Below are 23,974 nucleotides of genomic sequence, written 5' to 3'. Positions count from 1 at the left end.
AGGAGAACAAGAATAAAGAAATAGTTGAAGTGTTGTACTATGAAACTGGATAAGCAACCAGCACATTGGTGAACAAAGCTAAAATTCCATGCCAACTTTTCAAGGTCTTTGAGGGGAGGACTTAGATAAGTAGAGTACCAAGGACAATGTCTGGCATATGGGAAAAGCACTGATAAATGTTAGTTGTTAGCGCCTATAAATTTCTTTCATTAGTTGCTAAGACGATTTGAATAATGTATTTCAATAGTTTTGAACTGACTTTTTAATATGCCTTAATGCATTGAAAGCATAAAGTAAGAAAACCATGTATGTCTTACTTCCTATCATTATTCAGTTAGAATGGAATATTTTCTTCTTCTGGGATGAACAATCTTATCCAGTTTATATTTTTTGTAAACCAGCCTACTTAGATTCCAAATAGAATAACAAAACAAATCTATTTCTATCTGCCTTGCTTGAAATCAAAATTCTGAATTGGACTATGACATTATTTATCCTCCCCCCAAAAATGGTCACATATCCCTGTTTAGTTTGAAGATCTGCATGTCAACTCCATTCTTCCTTTTCAGACTCTAACCTTCGTCATGTCCTCAAGGTGATCCTGAAATGCCTAAATTCTTGACTTTATCTTCTCGTATTTATACGTTCTACATTCTGAAAATGATTAACAAAAAAGCCATCCATATCCTGGGTCAAACAGATGAATTAGTTCTTCAACTGAATTACTGAAATGAGTTCAGAAGAATTCTGAAGCAGTGCATCCATGCTCAGCAAGAAAATTTGCATAAATCTCTTAGTGATATATGCCATGGTTATTGGTGGGAGTGTAAACTTAACATTATTGCTCTAGCAGTTATTAATCTAAATTAATTCTTTATGAGAGCCAGGAGAAATATTTTCATCTATAAACTGCTTTTAACAAATTGACTGGGGGTCTCAACTCAATCTATAAAAACAAGGTTTTACTGTACCTAGAAACTTAAAACTCGTGTGAAGTAAGAAGTGATGAATATGCTTAGTAGCACAAGTATTTATGCCTGTCAATTCTTTCAGCTGTCTATAGAGAAGGGATTACTTTTGGTGGACAGCCTATTAACCTGTACTTAAAAGAAAAACTCCACTTAATTAAATTTATACTCCAAAAGTCTCCAATCCAATGAACAGTCTTATTATTTGAAGCCAGTTTTAATTGGTTGCTTTAAAAATTACACTGGATGATCAGAATGTTTTCTGATACATCTCCATGGATTATTCATTCCCAAGGAAGTCCCAAGAATGAGGAAGAATTATACTTCAGGAGACTTAACATAATTAGGATTGTAAAACCAAGAACAATAGATTTAAAAATTCAAGTTCTAAACTTCACTTCTGGAATTGATTTCTGAGATTAGGAATAAGGTAGATTGTATGTATTATCTTTCTCACATTCTAATCAGCATCTTAAGCAGATAATGCCCAAAACAGTGAATGTAGTGAAAGTACCTATATCACATTCAGCAATAAAGCAATTTATGAATCTGATGACCCATTTCAGGTACAGGAGAAAAGAATTACTTTCATATCTAACCTCCATTCTCATGGACTAGAAGATCACTGTCAAATATCGACCAGCTGAAAGCAGAGAGATTATCAACTTATTCACAAGTCCAGAAAAGAAGAACCCCACCACAGAATATGCCTTTTACTTCTGGCAGTCCCAGGATAATCATCAGTTAAGGGGATGAAGGCAAGAAAAATGAAATACAATTTTTTTACTGTCAATCTTAAATCCTTTTGAAGAATCCTCTTCCTTTTGATGGTAATATAATCAGATTGAAAATCAAAAGGAATAGAGAGATGCAAGAATGTAGCAGAGGTAGAAGCCACGTAATACAGCAGAAAAATTGGAGGCCAAAAAATGTCAAAGAAGAATGTTTTTATGTGACTGAGTATATTATATGGTGATGTCATTACTACAATGGAGATACAATTCTCAGTCTACAATGAGAATCTGAGACTCTATCACAAGAAGAAGGTGATGATTCATCCATGAGAAAAAATACAGAGAGACTAAAATAAAGAATTAGAGATGGAACACCATCAAATAGAGAGGAAAAAAAAAGAAAGACGAGAGCTTAGAAAAGTATGGAATTTAGCAATTAGAAAGCTGTTGAATGAGTTTGGGGAGAAAAGTTTTATTACCAGTTGCAGTTGTATGAAGAGTAAATGGGTGATAAGAAAATAGGGTCTGCTCTTTGAAGAAGTATAACCAAATAGGGTAGAGAAGAAGCTTGAGGTTTTTTTGAGGTACAAATCTCTAATCACTTTTATAGATGGGAAAAAGACATGGTAGCGAGAAAAACAGTGAAAATGAGACAGGGATGATGATAACAAATGGAGCAAGTCTGAAGAGAAGCAGGAAGCAAAAGGATAAAGGATACAGATCATAGGATCATCCTCTAAAAGGACAAATATATATTCCTCAGGAATGGAGGGGGAAATAGCGAAGGGAGAGAGTCCAAGATAGAAAGGGAGAAAATTGAGTGAGTTTTGTTAAACTGCCCCAAGTTAACTGAAATAATAGATAAGGTAATGTTGACAGATTTAGCAAGTTAAAATACAGGAGACCTACTTAAATTTGCATTTCAGATAAATAAGAAATTATTTTTAATATAGATATGCCCCATGCAATATTGGGGACATATTTATACAAAAAATGTATATATTTATTGTGTACCAGAAATACAGATTTTTGTATGGGACATACTTATGCTAAGAAATCATTTATCTGAAACACAAATTTAAATGGGAATCCTGTGTTTTATCTAGCAATCCTAAATTAAGGTTTCCTCCTGTGAATAAAAATATTAGTAGGTATACCAAATAGACCCAGAGTTTTTTCACAGATATGAGTTTCCAAGAACACCTTTTAAAAAGTGCTTTGTGATGACCTAGATGAGTGAGATGGGTGGCGTGGGGGTAGGAGGGAGGTCCAAGAGGGAGGGGATATATGTATACATATAGTTGATTCACTTCATTGTACAACAGAAACAACATTGTAAAGCAACTATATGCCAATTAAAAAAAGTAATGGAAAGGAAACTGTATTATGTTTATGTTAAACTCACCCTACTGTTTTTCCATAGGCCCTCTTATTTTGACATAGACAACTTGATTGGAAATACATACCATCACAGAGCTCAGGTTGTAACCTATCACTAAGCTTGCTGTGTGACTAAAGGGGCCAGAGAAGCCGTCATACAATGTTTGAATTTCAGTTCTGCCACTTCTTAGATTTGTAATCTCCTACAAGTTTGATTGAGAGAAGGATTAAATTAAAGTACAAAGGTCATCACAGAGTTGACAAATTTTAGACATTGGTCTTGTGGTGTATGGTACTAGGAGTAGCAGCAGCAGTAGTAGTACTTAATAGTTTGTTTTATTATAAGCGTGTGTATATTTTATATAATAGATAGTACTGTCAGAACTATTTGTAATAATGCTGATGATCAGTATTAGTCCAATTTCAGGCTAATATAAACAATAGTGCTTCCTGTATAACTTGTGTAGCTAATGGAGCTTCCTACACTAACTTGGTGAAGCAACAGTGTCACCTAGTGGTTGTCAACAACGAACGATTACGAACACCTGGATAAAGGTTGCTAGGGCAAAATCTGCACAGAACTTAACGAATTTATGTCAGTGATGACTTTGATGGTAATTGATATTTTTCATAATATATTACATCAAAGTCGTCTCACTTTGCATTAAAATGATGCACACACTACCTACAGAAGAGTATTGGCTATCTGCTGCTTTTACCTACCTTCACCTAACAGTCTAACATACTTTGTTAAAGAAACAAATTCCTGCTGCCCAGGATGTTTTAATTATAAAATTACTCATAGTTTTTGAACTTCTCACAGCATCTCCTAACTCTACTATTCCCTGAAAACCTCAGCAGAAGGGGAGGAGATGGTGGGGAGAACTGGAAATATGAAGCTTGAGGCCTACTTAATTACCAGCTTCAAATTTATTTTCCATCTATTCAGGTTAGAGGTTTCTCTTTTCTTTTGCATGCAGTCAAGAGGATCTATGATTTTCTTTGGGAAAAGAAAAGATGTTGCTTTTCTAAAACTCAAATTAAGATATAAATATTCAATTACAAATTTTGTTTCTATATTAGCTGGGGACCAGTGTCTACTTCAGTTATATTTTATAGCTTCTGTCCTGAGGGCCTCTCAAGGAGATAAGAGATTTATAGCTCTTAGGGTTATGTATGTAAGTAAAATTTTTAAGAAGTAATGAATAATGCAGCTTGTGATCACTTCCAAAAATGTCAAGAGAAATTAAGAATCCCAAGTAGCCTTTGGGGGAGATTTTACTCTGACCCTACTTAATCTACTTCTTATATGAGACTATTATAGAAGTTCCAAACTAGAATCCCATGGACTAGTGGTCAACAGATGGTTAAACTAAGTAAACATTGCATTAAAACTGTTAATATATCAACTCAGATATGACTCAAGAGTTATTAATCAATGACTACTAGAAATATTTCCTAAGTTTGTGAGAAATACACACACACACACACACACACACACACACACACATTTCAAACATCCATTAGGAATCATTCCTTTTAAAGAACCAAACTTTCTTAGATATATATTTTAAATCCCCAAAGATTCTTAATTATCAAAATATTTCTGTGGCTCCCAGACGTTTCACAGTTCTTTCTTCCCCAGACTCCATCCAAAAGCTTTCATAAATATTTCATGACTGACATTGTTTCACAATGCTCCTGGACTGGTGGAAATTATGACTTTCTCTTTTTCTCCTGATAAGAATGAGTAAAAATATTCACATGGATAATTTATTAGAAAGAACATGCCACAGTCCCTAAAACCAGTCCTAAACATGAGCAAAAATCCTGTAAGATTTCTTTCCATCTCCTCTAGTTGTTCCTTCTCCTCTTGATGGTTATTTTTAGGACTTAGGGGGACTGAGCTATCAATACCAGAGGTAGATAGCTTAGATACAATTCTACCATGCAGAAGTCCTAGGTATAGCAACAAGGCCAGAGCACTTCATCCCATAAAAACCTCCAACTCCAGCATACCTGGGAAACCACTTCACTAATTCATGTCACGTCTATTTGCAGGACATCAATGACTGCTACTAGAAGAAAAGCTAAATTTGAAGTAACAGGAGATATCACAGAATCGCCTTAAACTAATTTATGAGTTAGTCAAGGAAAAGAATGACATGCTCTCCTTGAATGTATGTACTGCTTATCTGAATATATCTGAGAAAACCAACTAGCAACACGACGACTGTTTGTCCATAACATGTGTATTCATTGAATAAGACTGTTTTCAATCATGATCATTTACCATCTGAAAAAAATACAAGGTCTCATTCAGGTTTAGCTGTCTTATTTAAGAGCACCAAACACTTAAAAATTAACTTCTGAATTCCTTCATTAGAATTGAGAATGGGCCAGGTATGTTATGCAGATGAAAAGAAGGCAAAGATATGTGCCCTTTACTGCTAAGTCTCTCTGCAACATTTTCATAAATAATAGAGGAGCCACCCAATTTTAATAGATGCAAGAACTATGACATATACGTGTGTGTATACATACATATATAACTGCTTTAGTAATGACTTAATAGTAATGACTATTCTACATAATCTATTACTTAAGGAATCTATAAGAATTTCCTAATACACAAACCAACTAATGAAGATTTGGGGAGCCACTATGAAAAAATAACAGGTTTAAAACTTTCAGCAAGAATTTTTAAATAAATTTATTATAAGGCCAACAGAGTTTATTAAAACCAATTAATTTATAAGCTAGTGACCTCCAAAATATATTCTTGACCAACATTCCACACCTATAAGGATGGTGGTCACACTGTGAAGAGAAAAAAACAAAAACAAAAAACAGGTACTCTGAAAATTTCAGAGAACTGAGAATTACAGGCATACCTCTTTTTATTGTGTTTCACTTTATTGCATTTCACAGGTATTGCATTTTTCACAAATTGAAGGTTAATGGCAACCCTGTGTTGAACAAATCTATCAGCACCATTTTTTCTAATAGCATTTGCTCACTTCATGTCTCGGTGTCACGTTTTGGTAATTCTTGCAATACTTCAAACTTTTTCATTATTATTATATTTGTCATGGTGATCAGTGATCTTTGATGTTACTGTAAGACTCACTGAAAGTTCAGGTGTTGGTTAGCATTTTTTAGCAATAAAGTATTTTTTAATTAAGGCATGTACTTTTTTTTAGACATAATGCTATTGCACACTTAATAGACTATAGTCTGGTGTAAGCATAAATTTTGTTTGTTTTTTTATTGAGGTATAGCTGATGTACAATATACAAATTTCAGGTGTACAACTTAGTGATTCACAAGTTTGAAAGGTTATATTCTACTTATAGTTACTATAAAATTTTGGCTATATTTCTTGTATTGTATTATATATCCTTGTAACTTATTTATCTTATATGTACATAGCAGTTTGTACCTCTTAATCCTCTACCCCTATTTTGCCCCTCCCCCATTCCCTCTCCCCACGGGTAACCACTAGTTTGTTCTCTATAACTGTCACTCTGTTTCTGTTTTGTTATATTCACTCACTTGCTTTATTTTTTAGATTCCACATATAAGTGATATACATTATTTGTCTTTCTCTGTCTGGTTTATTTCACTAAGTTTAATACCCTTCATGTCCATCCATGTTGTTGCAAAGGGCAAAATTTCATTCTTTTTTATGGCTGATTAGTATTCCATTGTATGTGTATACTACATCTTCCTTATCCATTCATCTGTTGATGGACACTTAGGATGTTTCCATATCTTGGCAATTGTAAATAATGTTGCTATGGACATTGGGGTACATGTATCTTTTCAAATTAGTGTTTTTGTGGGTTTTTTTTTTTTTATAAATACCCAAGTGTGGAATTGCTGGGTCATATGATAGTTTAATTTTTTAGTTTTTTGAGAAACCTACATACTGTTTTCCATAATGGACACACCAAGTTACATTCCCAACAACAGCGTATGAGAATTCCCTTTTCTCCACATCCTTGCCAAAATTTCTTTGTGGTCTTTTTGATGATAGCCATTCTGACAGGTGTGAGGTCACCTGTAGTTTTAATTTTCATTTCTCTGATGATTAGTCATTTTGAGTATCCTTTCATGTGCCTGTTGGCCATCTGTATGTCTTCTTTGGAAAAATGTCTATTCAGGTCTTCTGCCCATTTTTTAATCAAGTTGTTTGTTTTTGATGTTGAGTTGTACAAGCTGTTTATATATTTTGGTTAACTCCTTATTAGTCATATCATTTGCAAATATTTTCTCCCATTCAACAGTTGTCTTTTTGTTTTGTCAATGGTTTCCTTTGCTGTGCAAAAGCTTATACGATTAGGTCCCATGTGTTTATTTTTGCTTTTATTTCCTTTGCTTTAGGAGACAGATCCAAAAAGTATTGCTATAATTTACATCAGAGAACCAAAAATTTTTGGTTCTCTGACATAAATTGTCTAGAACAAAAAATATCTCCAAGGTATGCCTATATGTATACCAGTTGAAGAGAAATTAAACTAAGTTAAATATGAAAATGAATTTCAGATTCACAGCAAAATTAAATCCATTCTTTTCATTGTCCCAGTCTTCTATATCTGCCATCTAATCTATTTGGAATAAGCAGATGTTTCTGAAAACTCAGATTTAGAATACCATCCTTAAGGGTGTTGGAGAAGAAAAGAGATAAAGGACAGAGTAAAGGAGGGTCACAGGGCTAAAAGGCAATAACTGCACTTAAATGTTTAAAGAACAGCATTTGTGTAGCAGCAAGGAAATTAAAGAGATATGTTGTAGAAATTCTGGTTTTCTGGAAGACTCTATGGGCAAGTTATAGGCATAGCTGAAATAAAACACATTGAACTAAGCTAAGAGTTTAGGCTTTTCCACTGACAGACTGTATGATTTTGAACAAGTTACTTTACCTTTTCAGACTTCAGAAACATATTTGTTTGAAAAGCAAGATGTCAGGTTATATGCTCCTCTCCCATGTTTTCTGAGGGGAAAGCTGCCTACTGTTTTTCCACACTGTCTCTTCAGTGATCAACTTCTTTATTCCTTTTTCTCTTCACATTTCCTCTTCTTTCCTTCTGGGGCTCACTCTGCTTTACGGTGCTTTACAGTCCCCTTAATGAAAGGGTCAATCTGATGAGTCTTAACTAGGCTAAAATAAATTATTCTTTGTTTCAGGTTTGCTTCTTCATCAGGCTCTCAAAAGCATACTAAAAAAGCAAAATTTGAGTACAATCGGTCATGAAAGCATCTTGCAAATCCAGGGTATTCTCCACCAGCTTGGGAATATTCCCAATATACTTCAGCTCTCCCAATGAGCACTGAGCAGCATTCTTGGCTAGAGTTTTCACACCTTAATTTGTCAGTAATCACCAGGTTTAGAAATACATAGCCCTTCTTGGAACCACAGGACCAAAAATAATTTCAAGAGATCACCCCGTTCAATCATCTGTATTGTCTAAATGTTTTTCCCCCTAGACAAATCAACATTTTGTATACATTGAAGCTACACAGAGTTGCATCATAAGCCTGCTAGGCATAGGCAGTGCCTGATATTTTATATAATACTTAGAGTCCTGTGAGTGTTAATTCAACAAACACTAGCACCACAAAATAAACAAATTTAGCATGCCTGGCAACATCTTCACTACTTTCCCCCCTCCTTGTCACCTACTCAAGCATTCTGGCACTATGGTTTCCCCATGCCAAACCACTGTGATTTCCTTAGATGCTTCTGAAATTCAGCAAGACATGCTCAACTAGAACTGATTATGGGACATACACCCCGGAAAATATATCAGTACTAAGCAAATAGGAACCCCCTTAGCATTGTAAGAAAAATAGTACAGTGGAAAAATATTTTTCTAACAAATAATTCCTTTCATGAAATGAGAAGTTTGGAATTAGTGGTAAGATAACTGGTATCTGTTACATGAAAGATTCTCTCACTTTCTCTAAATACCTCTCTAAAAATATAATGTATCAGAATTCTAGTTCATAACACAGATCCTCATATGAACAAAAATACAAATCACATATTACGAACAGATTCACTTGGTTAGATAACCTCTGAAAGTGCTTAAATTGAAAGAATTTAATTCCATGAATATTTCTATCAGGTAGGTACTCACATATACTTTTAAAATACATCCAGGACAGTTAAGATGGTGGAAGAGTAGGAGGATGTGGAATTCATCTCTTTCCATGGATGCATCAGGAATACACCTATTGATGCAACAATACTCACAGAACACTGGCTGAACACTAGCAGAAGACCTTGGACATGGGAAAGGACTATAAATATCCCTGCATAACTGGGCAGGACAAGAAAAAGAAAGGAGGAGGAGGAGGAGGAGAGGAATCGGGATGGGACCTGCACACTGGCACAGGGGAACTGAAGCAGAGGAGAGATTCCCGAATTTGAGGAAACCTCTTTCTGATAGGGAAATCGATTGAGAGAGAAGGGAGGCATTTGAGGCTGCTGGAAGAGGGTGAAGCAGCCAATCTGTGGCAGACGTGACAGAGTGAGAACTACACAGATGGTCTGTACCACAGCCCTATGTACACTGGACTGGGATGTGTGTTCACAGGTGTGCAAGGGGGCTGGGAGCTGGAGAGTTGGGATTGGAGAACAGGCCCACGGTGAGAACTGCTGTTGGCTGTGGGGAGACAGACTGAGGGGATGGGAGGGAGGAAATCCATAGCAACGAATGCCTATGGAGGCAGACTGGACTGCCATGGAAGCAGGCGCTACTGCTGAGTCCCACGCAGGGAGAAGAACCACTATTGTAGCCTCTCTCTCCCCACATGCCAGAGCCTGCATGGACAATAAAAGCAGCCCTCTCAGGGCTGGCCCTCACACGCCGGCTTCAGGGCAATAAAAACAGCCCCCTCAGGGCTGGTCCTCATGCACTTATGCCAGGAGCTAGAAAAGACCCTCACTAGGGCCATATCTCTTGTGCCTGTGGCCACCAGCTTCCCTGAACATTTGGTGCATCCCAGGGCTTCTGTGATCCAAGCAGTCATACCACCTCTGCACCCTGTTCTCACTGGGGCAGACCCAAGATCTCCAAGGCAGCCTCAGGACCAGACTCCTCTGGGTGGACCACATGCTGAGGCAGGGATAAAACCAAAGCTGAACCCCAGGGATGGGGCGACTAAAGAAGAGGATCAAAAATCTTTCCATGAGCTTCACAAGCTGCAGATTAAATCCCCACAATCAACTAGGTAGACCCTGTGTCTACGTAATATCTGAGTAGACAGTGAGTGTTCCCACAAAAGATAACAGTCTAGCTCTGGCAGCTGAGGACTTTGGAGGCAAGTACACGCAGGAATTGGGCCAGATCAGAGTCTGAATGGTCCCCACAGGGCCCACAGCAAGTCCAGAGACCAGCCCAGAGGCAGAGGAGAGCCTCTTGGGGAGGCAGAAGTGGGCTGTGGCTCACAGTGTATGCAAGGACACTTACAGCTGAGACTCAGGGAAATATAATTATTACTATTCTTTTTAATATGTGTTGACTCATTCTGCTGTTGGTTATGGCTTTTTTTGTTTGTTGTTTTACTTTTTTATTTAGTCTTTTGGGATCTTTGTGTTTTGTAACATCGTTTTTATTTTTTTAATACATATTTCTATTTTTACTTTGCTTTTCTGTTCTGTGTTCTTTTCCCTAATTTTTTTCTTCTTTTTCTTTAACTTATTTTTTATACTTCCATTTCTACTTTGCTTTTGTGTTGTTCTGTGTTTCTTCCCTTTTTTAAAATTTTAATCATTTTTATCAGTTTCTTCTGTTTCTGTGCTTTATTCTTCAGTGGGCACACTGCTTTGGTTCTGTTTTTAGGTTTTGTGTTTTTGATATTTTTGATTGTAATTGTTTGATTTCACTCTTGGGTTCTTCTGCTTGTCTGGTTGTTCTCTTGCTTTTTGTTTTATTTGGTCCTGTTTTTGTTTCTTTTGTATGTGTGTGTGTTTCCTTGTTTCTGTTTTTGTTTATTTGATTTTGTTTTTACCATTTGTCTGGGGATTGGTTTGTCATTTTTTTAATATTATACTTTTTTAATTTCTATTTCTACATTGCTTTTCTGTTGTTCGGTCTTCTTTCCCCTTTTTCTTTTTCTTTCTTTTCTTTTATCATTTTTCTCAGTTTGTTTTGTTTCTTTGCTTCATTCTTTAGTTGGCACTCTGCTTTGGTTTTGTTTTGTGGTTTTGTGTTTTCGTTAGTTTTCTTTTTAATTGTTTGATTTCATTCTTGGGTTCTTTTGTTTGTCTGTTGTTCTCTTGCTTTTTGTTTTATTTGATTCTCTTTTATTTCTTTTTTGTGTGTGCGTGTTTCCTCGTTTCTGTTTTTGTTTGTTCGATTTTACTTTTTACCATTTTTCTGGAGTTCTGTTAGTCTTTAAAAAAAATTTTTTTTAATCCCCTTTATTGCCAGGACAAGCAAAATGTGAAGTCTTGGTTCCCCAACCAGAAGTCAGGCCCGAGGCTCTGGGGTGGGAGAACCAAGTCCAGGACATTGGACCACTAGAGAATTCCCAGCCCCAGGGAAAGAGCTCACATGGAGGCCACTATCTGACACCAAGACCCAGCTCCACTGAACTGCCTGCAGCTCCCAGTGCTGGGCGCCTCACACCAAACAGCAAACAAGACAGGAACACAAACCCACCCATCAGCACACAGACGACCTAAAGTCACACTAAGCTCACAGATGTCCCAAAACACAACCTGACAGGGCCCTGCTTATCAGAGGTAAAAGACTCAGTTCTACCCACCAGAATACAGGCACCAGTCCCTCCCATCGGGTAGCTTACACAAGCCACTGGACCAACCTCACCACCAGGGGCAGAGAACAGAAGCAAGAGGAACTACAACCCTGCAGCCTAGGGAAAGGAGACCTCAAATACTATAAATTAGACAAAATGAGAAGAGAGAGAAATATCTTGCAGGCAAAGAAGCAAGATAAAAACCCATAACACCAAATAAATGAAGAGGAAGTAGGCAAACTACCTGAAAAAGAATTCAGAGTAATGATAGTAAACATGATCTAATCTTGAAAATAGAATAGAGAAAATACAAGAAACATTTAACAAGGACGTAAAGAAACTAAAGAGCAAACAAACAGTAATGAACAACACAATAACTTAAATTAAAAATACTCTAGAAGGAATCAATAGCAGAATAACTGAGGAAAAAGACCGGATAAGTGAACTGGAAGACAGTATGGTGGAAATAACTGCTGCAGAGTGGAATAAAGAACAAAGAATGAAAAGAATGCAGCACAGACTCAGAAACCTCTGGGACATTAAGCACACCAGCATTCAAATTATAGGTGTCCCAGAAGAAGAAGATAAAAAGAAAGGGTCTGAGAAAATATTTGAAGAGATTATAGTCAAAAACTTCCCCAACATGGGAAAGGAAATAGTCAAGTCCAGAAAGTGCAGAGTCCCGTAAAGGATAAACCCAAGAGAAACATGCAGAGACACCCATTAATCAAACTAACAAACATTAAACACAGAAAAAATATTAAAAGCAGTAAGGGAAAAGCAACAAATAACATATAAGGGAATCCCTCTAAGGTTAACAGCTGATCTTTCAGCAGAAACTCTGTAGGCCAGAAGAGGGTGACAGGATATATTTAAAGTGATGAAAGGGAAAAACCTATAACCAAGATTACCCAGCAAGAATCTCATTCATATTTGATGAAAAAATCAAAAGCTTTATAGACAAGCAAAAGTTAAGAGAATTCAACACCACCAAACCAGCATTACAACAAATGCTACAGGAACTTCTCTAGGAAGGAAACACAAGAGAAGGAAAACACCTACAAAAACAAACCCAAAACAATTAAGAAAATGATAATACAAAAATACATATCAATAATGACCTTAAATGTAAAAGGATTAAATGCTCCAACCAAAAGATACAGACTGGCTGAATGGACAAAAAAAGATCCATATACATGCTGTCTACAAGAGACCCACATTGGACCTAGGGACATATACAGTCTGAAAGTGAAGGGATGGAAAAAGATATTCCAGGCAAATAGAAATCAAAAGAAAGCTGGAGCAGTAATTCTCATATCAGACAAAATACACTTTAAAATAAAGACTATTACAAGAGACAAGGAAGGACACTACCTAATGATCAAGGGATCAATCCAAGAAGAAGACATAACAATTGTAAATATTTATGCACCCAAAATAGGAGAACCTCAATACATAAGGCAAATGATGACAGCCATAAAAAGGGAAATTGACTCTAACACAATAATAGTAGGGGACTTTAACACCCCTCTTACCCCAATGGACAGATCATCCAAAATGAAAATAACTAAGTAAACACAAGCTTTAAATGACACATTAGACCATATGGACTTAACAGATATTTATAGGACATACATCCAAAAACAATAGAATATACATTCTTCTCAAGTGCATATGAACATTCTCCAGGATAGATTACATCTTGGGTCACAAATCAACCCTCGTTAAATTTTTAAAAATTGAAATCATATCAAGCATCTTTTCTGACCACAATGCTATGAGCCTAGATATCAGTTACAGGAAAAAAGAAACTGTAAAAAGTACAAACACACAAAGGCCAAACAATACTAAAATAACCAAGAGATCAATGAAGAAATCAAAGAAGAAATCAAAAAATACCAAGAAACAAATGATAATGAAAATGTAATGACACAAAACCTATGGGATGCAGCAAAAGCTAAGAGGGATGTTTATAGCAATACAATACTACCTCAAGAAACAAGAAAAATCTCAAATAAACAATCTAACCTTACACCTAAAGCAATTAGAGAAATAAGAACAAAAAAACCTTGAAGTTAGCAGAATGAAAGAAATCATAAATATCAGATCAGAAATGAATGAAAAAGAAATGGATAAGATCAGAAATAAATGAAGGGAACAATAGCAAAGATCAATAAAACTAAAAGCTTGTTCTTTGAGAAGATAAACAAATTGATAAACCATTAGCCAGACTCATCAGGAAAAAAAGGGAAAAGACTCAAATCAACAGAATTAGAAATGAAAAAGGAGAAGTAAAAACTGACACCACAGAAATACAAAGGATCATGAGAGACTACTACAAGGAACTATATGCCAATAAAATGGACAACCTGGAAGAAATGGACAAATTCTTAGAAAAGTACAACCTTCCAAGACTGAACCAGGAGAATTAGAAAATATGAACAGGGCAATCACAAGCACTGAAACTGAAACTGTGATTTAAAATCTTCCAACAAAGAAAAGCCCAGGATGAGATGGCTTCACATGTGAATTACATCAAACATTTAAAGAAGAGCTAACACCTATCCTTCTCAATATCTTCCAAAACATAGCAGAGGGAGGAACACTCCAAATGCATTCTGAGGCCACCATCGCCCTGATAACAAAACCAGATACAGATGTCACAAAAAAAAGAAAACTACAGACCAATATCACTGATGAACATAGATGCAAAAATCCCCAACAAAATACTAGCAAACAGAATCCAGCAGCACATTAAAACTATCATATACCATGATCAAGTGAGGATTATTCCAGGAATGCATGGATTCTTCAATACATGCAAATCAATCAATGTGATACACCAAATTAACAAATTGAAGGATAAAACCATATGATAATTTCAATAGATGCAGAAAAAGCTTTCAACAAAATTCAACACCAATTTATGATAAAAACTCTCCAGAAAGTGGGCAAAGAGGGAATGTACTTCAACATAATAAAGGCCATATATGAAAAACCCACAGCAAATATCATTCTCAATGGTGAAAAACTAAAAGCATTTCCTCTAAGATCAGGAACAAGTCAAGGGTGCCCACTCTTGCCACTTTTATTGAACAGAGTTTTGGAAGTCCTGGCCACAGCAATCAAAGAAGAAAAAGAAATAAAAGGAATCCAAACTGGAAAAGAAGTAAAGTTGTATTGTTTGCAAATGACATGACACTATACATAGAAAATCCAAAAGATGCCACCAGAAAACTACTAGAGCTAATCAATGAATTTGATAAGGTAGCAGGATACAAAATTACTGCACAGAAATCTCATGCATTCCTATACACTAACAATGAAAAATCAGAAAGAAATTAAGGAAACACTCCCATTTACCATTGCAACAAAAAGAATGAAATACCTAGGAATAAAGTTACATAAGGAGGAAAAGAACTGTATGCAGAAAACTGTAAGACACTGATGAAAGAAATCAAAGGCAATACAAACAGATGGAGAGATATACCATATTCTTGGATTGGAAGAATCAATATTGTGAAAATGACTATACTACCCAAAGCAATCTACAGATTCAATGCAAGCCCTATAAAATTACCAATGGCACTTTTCACAGAACTAGAACAAAAAATTTCGCAATTTGTATGGAAACACAAAAGACCCCAAATAGCCAAAGCAATCCTGAGAAACAAAAACAGAGCTGGAGGAATCAGGCTCCCTGACTTCAGACTATACTACAAATTACAGTAATCAAGACAGTATGGTGCTGGCACAAAAACAGAAATATATATCAATGGAAAAGGATGGAACTCCCAGAGATGAACCCACACACATATGGTCACCTTATCTTTGATAAAGGAGACAAGAATATAGAATGGAAAAAAGATAGCCTCTTCAATAAGTGGTGCTGGGAAAACTGGACAGCTATATGTAAAAGAATGAAATTAGAACACTTCCTAACACCATACACAAAAATAAACTCAAAATGGATTAAAGACCTAAATCTAAGGCCAGACCTTATAAAATATAAAACTTTTAGAGGAAAACATAGGCAGAACACTCTATGACATAAATCACAGCAAGATCCTTTCTGACCCACTTCCTAGAGTAATGGAAATTTTAAAAAATGTAAACAAATGGGACTTCATGAAACTTAAAATCTTTTGTGCAGCTTAGGAAACCATAAACAAGATGAAAAGACAACCCTCAGAATGAGAGAAAATATTTGCAAAGGAATCAATGGACAAATGATTAATTGTTCAAATATACAAACAGCTCATGCAGCTCAATATCAAAAAAAACAAATAACCCAATCCAAAAATTGGCAGAAGACCTAAATAGACATTTCTCTAAAGAAGATACAGATTGCCAGCAAACACATGAAAAGATGCTTGGCATCACTAATCATTAGAGAAACACAAATCAAAACCACAATGAGGTATCACCTCACACCGGTCAGAATGGCCATCATCAAAAAATGATGAGGGTGTGGAGAAAATCGAACCCTCTTGCATTGTTGGTGGGAATGTAAATTGATACAGCCACTATGGAGAACATAGTGGAGGTTCCTTAAAAAACTAAAATTAGAACTATCATATGACCCAGCAATCCCACTACTGAGCATATACCCTGAGATACCATAATTCAAAAAATATACATGTACCACAATGTTCATTGTAGCACTATTTACAATAGCCAGGACACGGAAACACCTAAATGTCCATCGACAGACGAATGGATAAAGAAGATGTGGCACATTTATACAACAGAATATTACTCAGCCATAAAAAGGAATGAAATTGAGTTATTTGTAGTGAGGTGGATGGGTCTACAGACTGGCATACAGAGTGAAGTGTCAGAAAGAGAAAAACAAATACCGTATGCTAACACATATATATGTAATCTAAAAAAATGGTACTGTTGAACCTAGTGGCAAGGCATGAATAAAGACACAGAATCTAAAATCCTGCTTTCTGAAGCAGCTTTTCTCTTTTAGCTTTTGTAGCTCACTGATCCACCACCAACCCCCATGTTTACTTGTAGTGTTGCCATCTTCACTCACTCCAATGCTGTACCTAGAAACAGGGCACATGTCCTGGACTCCCTTCCACCATAGGGGACTTCTCTGGACCCTCAGGACACCCACTGAGTGGGATGAGAATTAATTAAAAGTCTCCTCGTTAATCCTGGTGTGCCAGGTCTGGTCTAGGTCTCAAGGGCCCTCTTGAACTCCAATAGCTTCAATAACCTTCATGAGATATGGAGCCCTGTGGCCTACAGAAGGCTCCCAAAGTTCCAGCAGCAAGTGTGCAGAAAATCTGTACAAGGACTTTCTCTGTGCCAAGAAGCAAAACAATTCTTTAGCAAGTGCAGGAGACTTCCAGCCATTTATTATCTCACAGCTGCAGTCTAGAAAATAACCTACACAACAAGGATCATGCAAAGAGCTATTTTATGAAAAAATGCCAATGAAGGTTCCAAGTGTTTATTTTAGAGATTTTAGAAGACTTATTCAGCAAAAAAATTAAATCTACCTTCATTTAAAACTTTCTCAGTAATCTCCATTAACAAATATGATAGTATAAAAGAAAACAATGTTTTTCAACATAACTTTCAAAAAGAGCAAATATCCTTAATGGCTTATTGCTTTGATTATAGAAAAACAATTATCAGTGCTTTAGCTAGATCTATTGATTTTTTTTAATTAATTAATTTATTTATTTAATTTTGGCTGTGTTGGGTCTTCATTGCTGCATGGGCTTTCTCTAGTTGTGGTGAGCGGGCGCCACTCTTCATTTTGGTGCACATGCTTCTCATTGCAGTGGCGTCTCTTGCTGTGGAGCATGGGCTCTAGGCTCCCCAGCTCTAGATTGCAGGCTCAGTAGTTGTGGCGCAGAGGCTTAGTTGCTCCATGGCATGTGGGATCTTCCTGGACCAGGGATCAAATCCATGTGCCCTGCACTGGCAGGTGGATTCTTAACCACTGTGCCACCAGGGAAGTCCCAAGATCTACTGATTCTTTACCCACTGGATTCAACTAACATCATTCTGAAAACTTGTTAGAGCTCTTCGGTAATTACATAGAGAAAATCTATCTTGGATTATGTAAACAAAGGAAACATAGAAATGTTAATAATCAGAAATTATTCTTGAATTATTACTAATCCTAAATTTTTTTTTTCTCTTTGAAACTACTTCCTCACAACACAGATGATAACAATGTATAACAGTAAAAGAGACTTGAGTTTCTCTTTTTTACTTTTTTTTTTTAACAACTGATTATCAATTTATTTAAAATGTTGATTTAAGCATCTGCAGTGGTGACTTCAACCTCGACTCCTGGCTCAATACTGATGGACGTGATCTGCTTGAAGATCTCAGAAGGACTGTGCAGGTCAATGAGTCACTCGTGGATCCTCAACTGCAAATGATCTCAAGTCTTAGAACCTTCACCACAAGGAGTTTTCCTTGTAGTTATTCTCAGAGTCTTGGTAGGCATCCGAACGATTTTTCTCCTTAGCGTCTCTGATCAGTTCAGCACATACCTTCTCCAAAGACTTCAACGTTGCGGTTAGTGAGGGTGATTCTAATCCGGTGAATCGCCACCTCTGGCTCCACGGCAGTCCGGTATCTGTAAAGCCATGGCTGTGGCATGGCTTCCTGACCAACTTGTTCCTCAGCGAGGGCAAACAGCGGTGAGTCAGGAGCATGAGTGGGTGGCCTGAGGCTCTGCTGCAGCAATGACCGCATCTTCCTCCAAGAGCTCTCCTGTGTCTTTATGAGGCAAATGTGAGTGAACCAAAAAACTTCCAGAGAGTACCCACAGAAGAGAAAAAATGAAAAATATTAAATCCAAAAAATTCACAAAAAATTAATGCTCCAATTGCTTCAATTTTACTTGAATAAATAAAGGTTGGTTGTAATTGTTAGAAAATAAAAATACTTTGCAGTGTTTCAGATTCCAACATTTTGGAAGGATTATAGATTGGCAAGAAGAGACCACAAACTCACATGCATACAGACACCCACATTTATGCGGAGTAAGATTAATTTCTGATTTAATTAAATAATGATTCAGAACACAGGGTTGTCCCACAGGGCAGAAGCAGATGCATCCTCCCCAGTCTAGTTCTCATGGTGACACTTGATGCATGACCATGCATCCAGCAACACTAAATCTCTTGACCTCAGAGTCATGCTTTCTCTTTAGCACACATTCAGTTATTTGATGCTTTCCAGCATCATCCTGAACTTTATGCCTTTCAAACACTCAATTGATTCCTATTCATTATACCCACAGGACTCATTCCCTCACTTGTTTCTGATTATTTATCAAATATTACTTTATCAGACACAGACTACCCTGTATAAAAAGTATTCTCATAATTTCTCTATCTCTCGAATCTTATTTTACTTCTCTTCAAAGTACATATCACCATATTATTTTCCTGGTTTTATGGTTTGCCTCCCCCACCCCATCAGAACATAAGCTTTCTGAAATCAGAGACCCTGTCAGTTTTGTTCATTGCTATATCTTTAGAACAGAAAACAGTGCCTGGTAGACAGTAACCCCTCAATAAATATTTGCCTAATACATGAATAAATAATTTGTGAAGAAGAGAATCAACTCTATTTTGGATATGTTGAAATTGAAGAGCTTGGAAACATGGGTTAAAAATGAAGAAAGAGATTTAGCAGCTACCCACCTAGGTGTGATAAATGAAGCTAAATGAAACTGATAAGAGTAGGTGAGTTCCTTCAGGTAAAGAAAAAGTGCTAAGAGAGAATAAAATGGGACTAAGTAGAGAAATCTCATAGAACCCTTGTTTTTGAATGAAGGTATAGAAGAGAATTCAGTTAAAGGTATGGGGAAAAGGCCATCAGAGAAATAAAGAACGATCCTAAGGCATACAGTTCCAAGAGGCAGAAGATGGTCAATCAAGCCCAAACCTACAGAGAAGAACAGCCAGATAAGGAGCAGCTGGATTGGTAGCAAGTCACTGATGACCTCTGAAAGACCAGTTTTGGAATAGGGCAGAAACTAAGTCTCAGTGCCTTGAGATATGAAGAGGATGGGGTGAAAATGTGGAGGCAGAGAGTCAAGAGTCTCTTCATCTCCCCCGAGCTTCAAGAGTACCTGAAATATTTGTTGAATAAATGAGTACATAGATAAATGAATACAGTTTTCTCCCCAGAACGAAGACAGCACATAAATTGCCGCTGAAGTCATGAGATTAAAATGGTAAACAAAACACTCTTTTCAACAACATAAGTTGTATAAAAATATTTCCCTAATCAAAATCAATTTTCTCAGTAGTTTTCCCTCAATAAACATACAGTTTATTCCTGTAACTCATTTTTAAGTGAACTCCTATGACTTTCATTTGTACCTTGTTTTTTATTTTTGTTTAAAATGCATTCTTGGTTAATGGAGCCTTTAGAAATTTACCTCGAGGTCCCGACTCTGTCTCAGTGGGGACTGACCCTTGCTTTCTTTGGAATTGATAGCCTCTCAGCTGTGCTCCATTGATTTAGCTTCCCAGGTATGCCAGAGGCCACCCTGATGCATGAAGGAGTATGTCCTGAAGTGAACTAATAAAGGGCCTAGTTAGGAAGGTAACATGGTAATAAAATACATGTAAGAAGAGAAATCACTCAGCTTTCCACAAGAAGAACCACCAAATAGGTACATGAAGAAACATATTTCTAGTGGGGTTTAAACATAAATTATAATTAAATTTCTTGCTTTTCTGAACCCACAGCAAACTTATCTTAATCTGTCCCTGGGGTTCTCAAATAAGAGTGTGCATCAAAATCACCTGGAGGAGCTGTTCAACCACAGACTGTTGGGCCATACTCCCCCAGTTTCTGATTCAGTGGTCTGGGGTGGGGACAAATAATCTGCACTTCTAACAAGTTCTCAAGTGATGTGGATGATGCTGGACAGAACCACACTTCCAAAAACTACTGGTCTATGCAAACTGTATATATATTTTCATAAGAATTTTTCCCCTACTTTCCTGTTGTCCTTCAGAGAAAAGGAGTCAAATTCTCACCCCAGCACTACTTCCCTGGTTTCTGTCAGTTTCTCTTGTGGAAAAAAAAATTTAAAGCTTTAAAAGCAAGAACAAAGTGATGTTAGGAGTAACCAAGCCTGGGTTTTCAGCTTCTACTCATTTTTAAGTGGAATGAAGGTTTTATCTTAGTCAATAAGACGTTAGTGTGCCTTAGGAAAAAGAAGTGGTGGTATGACACTCCTGATTTCATATTACACTACAAAGCAAAAATAATTAAAACCTCATGGTATTGACAGAAAAACATACACACAGATCAGTGGAACAGAATTGAGAGTTCAGAAATAAACTCACACATAAATGGACAGTTAATTTACAACAAAGGAGCAAAGAACATACAATGGAGAAAAGATAGTTTTTCAATAAATGGTGTTGGGAAAATTGGACAGCCATATACAAAAAATGAAACTAGACCACTATCTTACATCATACACAAAAATAAACATCAAGACTTGAATGTGAAACCTGAAACCATAAAACTCCTAGAAGAAAACATAGGCAGCACACTCTTTGACACTGGCCTTAGCAACATCTTTCTGGATATGTCTCATCAGGCAAAGGAAAAAAAAGCAAAAATAAAAAGGACTACATCACACTCAAAACTTTTGTACAGCAAAGGAAACCATCAACACAATGAAAAGACAACCTCCAAATGGGAGAAGATATTTGCAAATCATATATCAAATAAGGCGTTAATATCCAAAATATATAAAGAACTCATAAAACAACAAAAACCCTGATTTAAAAATGGACAGAGGATCTGAATAGACATTTGTCCAAAGAAGACGTACAGATGACCAACAGGCACATGAAAAGATGTTCAATGTCACTAATTATTAGGGAAATGAAAATCAAAACCACAATGAGATACCACCGCCCACCCATTAGAATCGATATTATCAAAAAGGCAAGAAACAAGTGTTGGCAAGGGTGTGGACAAAAGGGAACCTCCATGCACCGTTGGTGGGAATGTAAATTGGTGCAGCTGCTATGGAAAACAGTATGGAGGTTCCTCAACAAATTAAAAATATGTATGTGTCACACCCAATCTTCCAATTTATCCCTCCCCATACCTCTTACTCCCCAGTAACCATAAGTTTATTTTCTACATCTGTAACTCTACTTTGGTTTTGTAGATAAGTTCATTTGTAGCCTTTTTTGAGATTCCACATATAAGTAATATCATATGATATTCGTCTTTCGCTGTCTGACTTACTTCACTCAGTATGAGAATCTCTAGGTCCAACCATGTTGCTGCAAATGGCATATATATACAGTAGATAACTAATAAGGACCTGCTGTATAGCACAGGGAACTCTACTCAGTACTCTGTAATGGCTTATGGGGAAAAGAATCTAAAAAAGAGTGGATATATGTCTATGTATAACAGATTCACTTTTCTGTATACCTGAAACTAACAGAACATTGTAAATCAATTATACCCCAATAAATTTTTTTAAAAAAATTACAAATAGAACTATTACATGATCCAGCTCTTCTACTTCTGGGTATTCATCTGAAGAATATAAAAACACTGGTTTGAAAAGATATATGCCCCCTATGCTCACTGCAGAATTATTTACAATAGCATATATATATATATATATATATATATATATATATATACTACTCAGTCATAAAATATAAGATGCAATCTTTCCATTTGCTACAACAATGATAGACCTTGAGCATATTATGCTAAGTGAAATAAGTCAGAGAAAGACAAATACCATATGATTTCACTCACATGTGGAATATAAAACAAGCAATAATAAAATAAAACAAGCAAAACAAAAACAAACACACAGATACAGAGAACATATTAGTGATTACCAGAAGGGAAGTGGGGTGGAAGAGGGTGAAATGGGTAAAGTGGGTTAACTGTATGGCAATGGATGGAAACTAAACTTTTGGTGGTGAGCACACAGCAGTGTATACGGAAGCTGAAATATAATGTTGTATACATGAAACTTAATGTTACAAACTGTTACCTTAATAAAAGAAAGAAAAAAAAAAGATGTTAGTGACACTTAGAAAATAAGAACTCAAATGAAATCATACAAATATAGTTGAACTATCTAGCACTAAAAAGTGATTCCTTTTCATTTGCAAAACATGCATAAAATAAACACTTGTCCCCATCAAAGTCCTTAATACTATTTAGAAATGGAGGGTGGTATTCATAAAATGACAGAAGAAAATAATACTCATTTTCCACATTGATCTTTATTTTTCCTTTTTTATTTTGTTTTTAAGTCAAAGAAGAAACAGCACACTTAGAGTCTAAACAATCTAAAGGTAGACTGTAATGCTTAAATTGGGACCTTCACAATTAAATTATTTTTCTTCCTTTACTCAAGGTACTGACAAAGAGAAGAGTATGGTATCCTAAGTAGGGCATAATCTGACTGTGCAGAGCTGACGCGGCAAGTCATGTGAGGCTCTAAATGAGCTTCTTACCTGCTCTACACTTGAGCAATTCCAAAGACATTAGGGTCACGTTGATTAAAACATTTGTAAGAACAAATTAATATTTGAAGTGGTACCAGCTGTAGATTTCTGCTTATTTTCCAGTTCTAAAAAGTAAAGATTAAAAATAAAATTAAGGCAGTACTCAGTAAATATTTTTGAATAAAATAAATATTAACTATCTCAGAGATTTCAGAACATTGGTTTCTAAAGAACACACTAAAGTATTTATGCTTGATTTGCTCTTTTCCCACACACAAATAAACTTAACTAGCTAAGAAGGGCATACACAACACTAAACAAAATTCAATGATAAAAGATTATCTATTCTTTCATCCAAAGATATTATTACATTGCCTAGCTGTAAAGTGTTTGGGATGAAGGTGAAAAAATATACAGAATCCACACAAACCTGATTCTGATCTACAGGGATGTTAAGTTGATCAATCAGCAGAGACTAATTGAACACTCAGTAGACATCTCAGTTTTACCTGTCTAGCATCCATTTCTCATGGAAATTAATCTTGCTAATACTCTGTTCATTGTCTGCAATGTTCATTAAGATCTTCACTGGCTGGGTTTCAGGCAAGTTGACCAA

At 36.2% G+C, this 23,974-nt stretch overlaps 2 protein-coding genes and 1 pseudogene across 3 annotated transcripts in view; all 3 read right to left on the bottom strand.

Annotated features, from left to right (window-relative positions):
• Positions 1 to 23,974, bottom strand: part of SLC26A7 (solute carrier family 26 member 7) — a 308,475-nt gene that overhangs the window by 209,520 nt on the left and 74,981 nt on the right. The window lies entirely within an intron of this gene.
• LOC115856557 (small ribosomal subunit protein uS10-like) lies at positions 18,138 to 18,583 on the bottom strand (annotated as a pseudogene).
• Positions 23,373 to 23,974, bottom strand: part of LRRC69 (leucine rich repeat containing 69) — an 89,244-nt gene continuing 88,642 nt past the window's right edge. For both annotated transcript variants that reach the window (XM_030862863.2, XM_030862864.2), the window contains one exon: positions 23,373 to 23,483. In XM_030862863.2, coding sequence (XP_030718723.1) covers positions 23,373 to 23,483 — 111 coding nt within the window. The remainder of the gene's footprint in view (positions 23,484 to 23,974) is intronic.

This window comes from Globicephala melas, chromosome 17 (assembly GCF_963455315.2).
Source record: "Globicephala melas chromosome 17, mGloMel1.2, whole genome shotgun sequence".
NCBI lineage: Eukaryota > Metazoa > Chordata > Mammalia > Artiodactyla > Delphinidae > Globicephala > Globicephala melas.
This window is presented reverse-complemented; position numbering and strand designations above follow the sequence as displayed.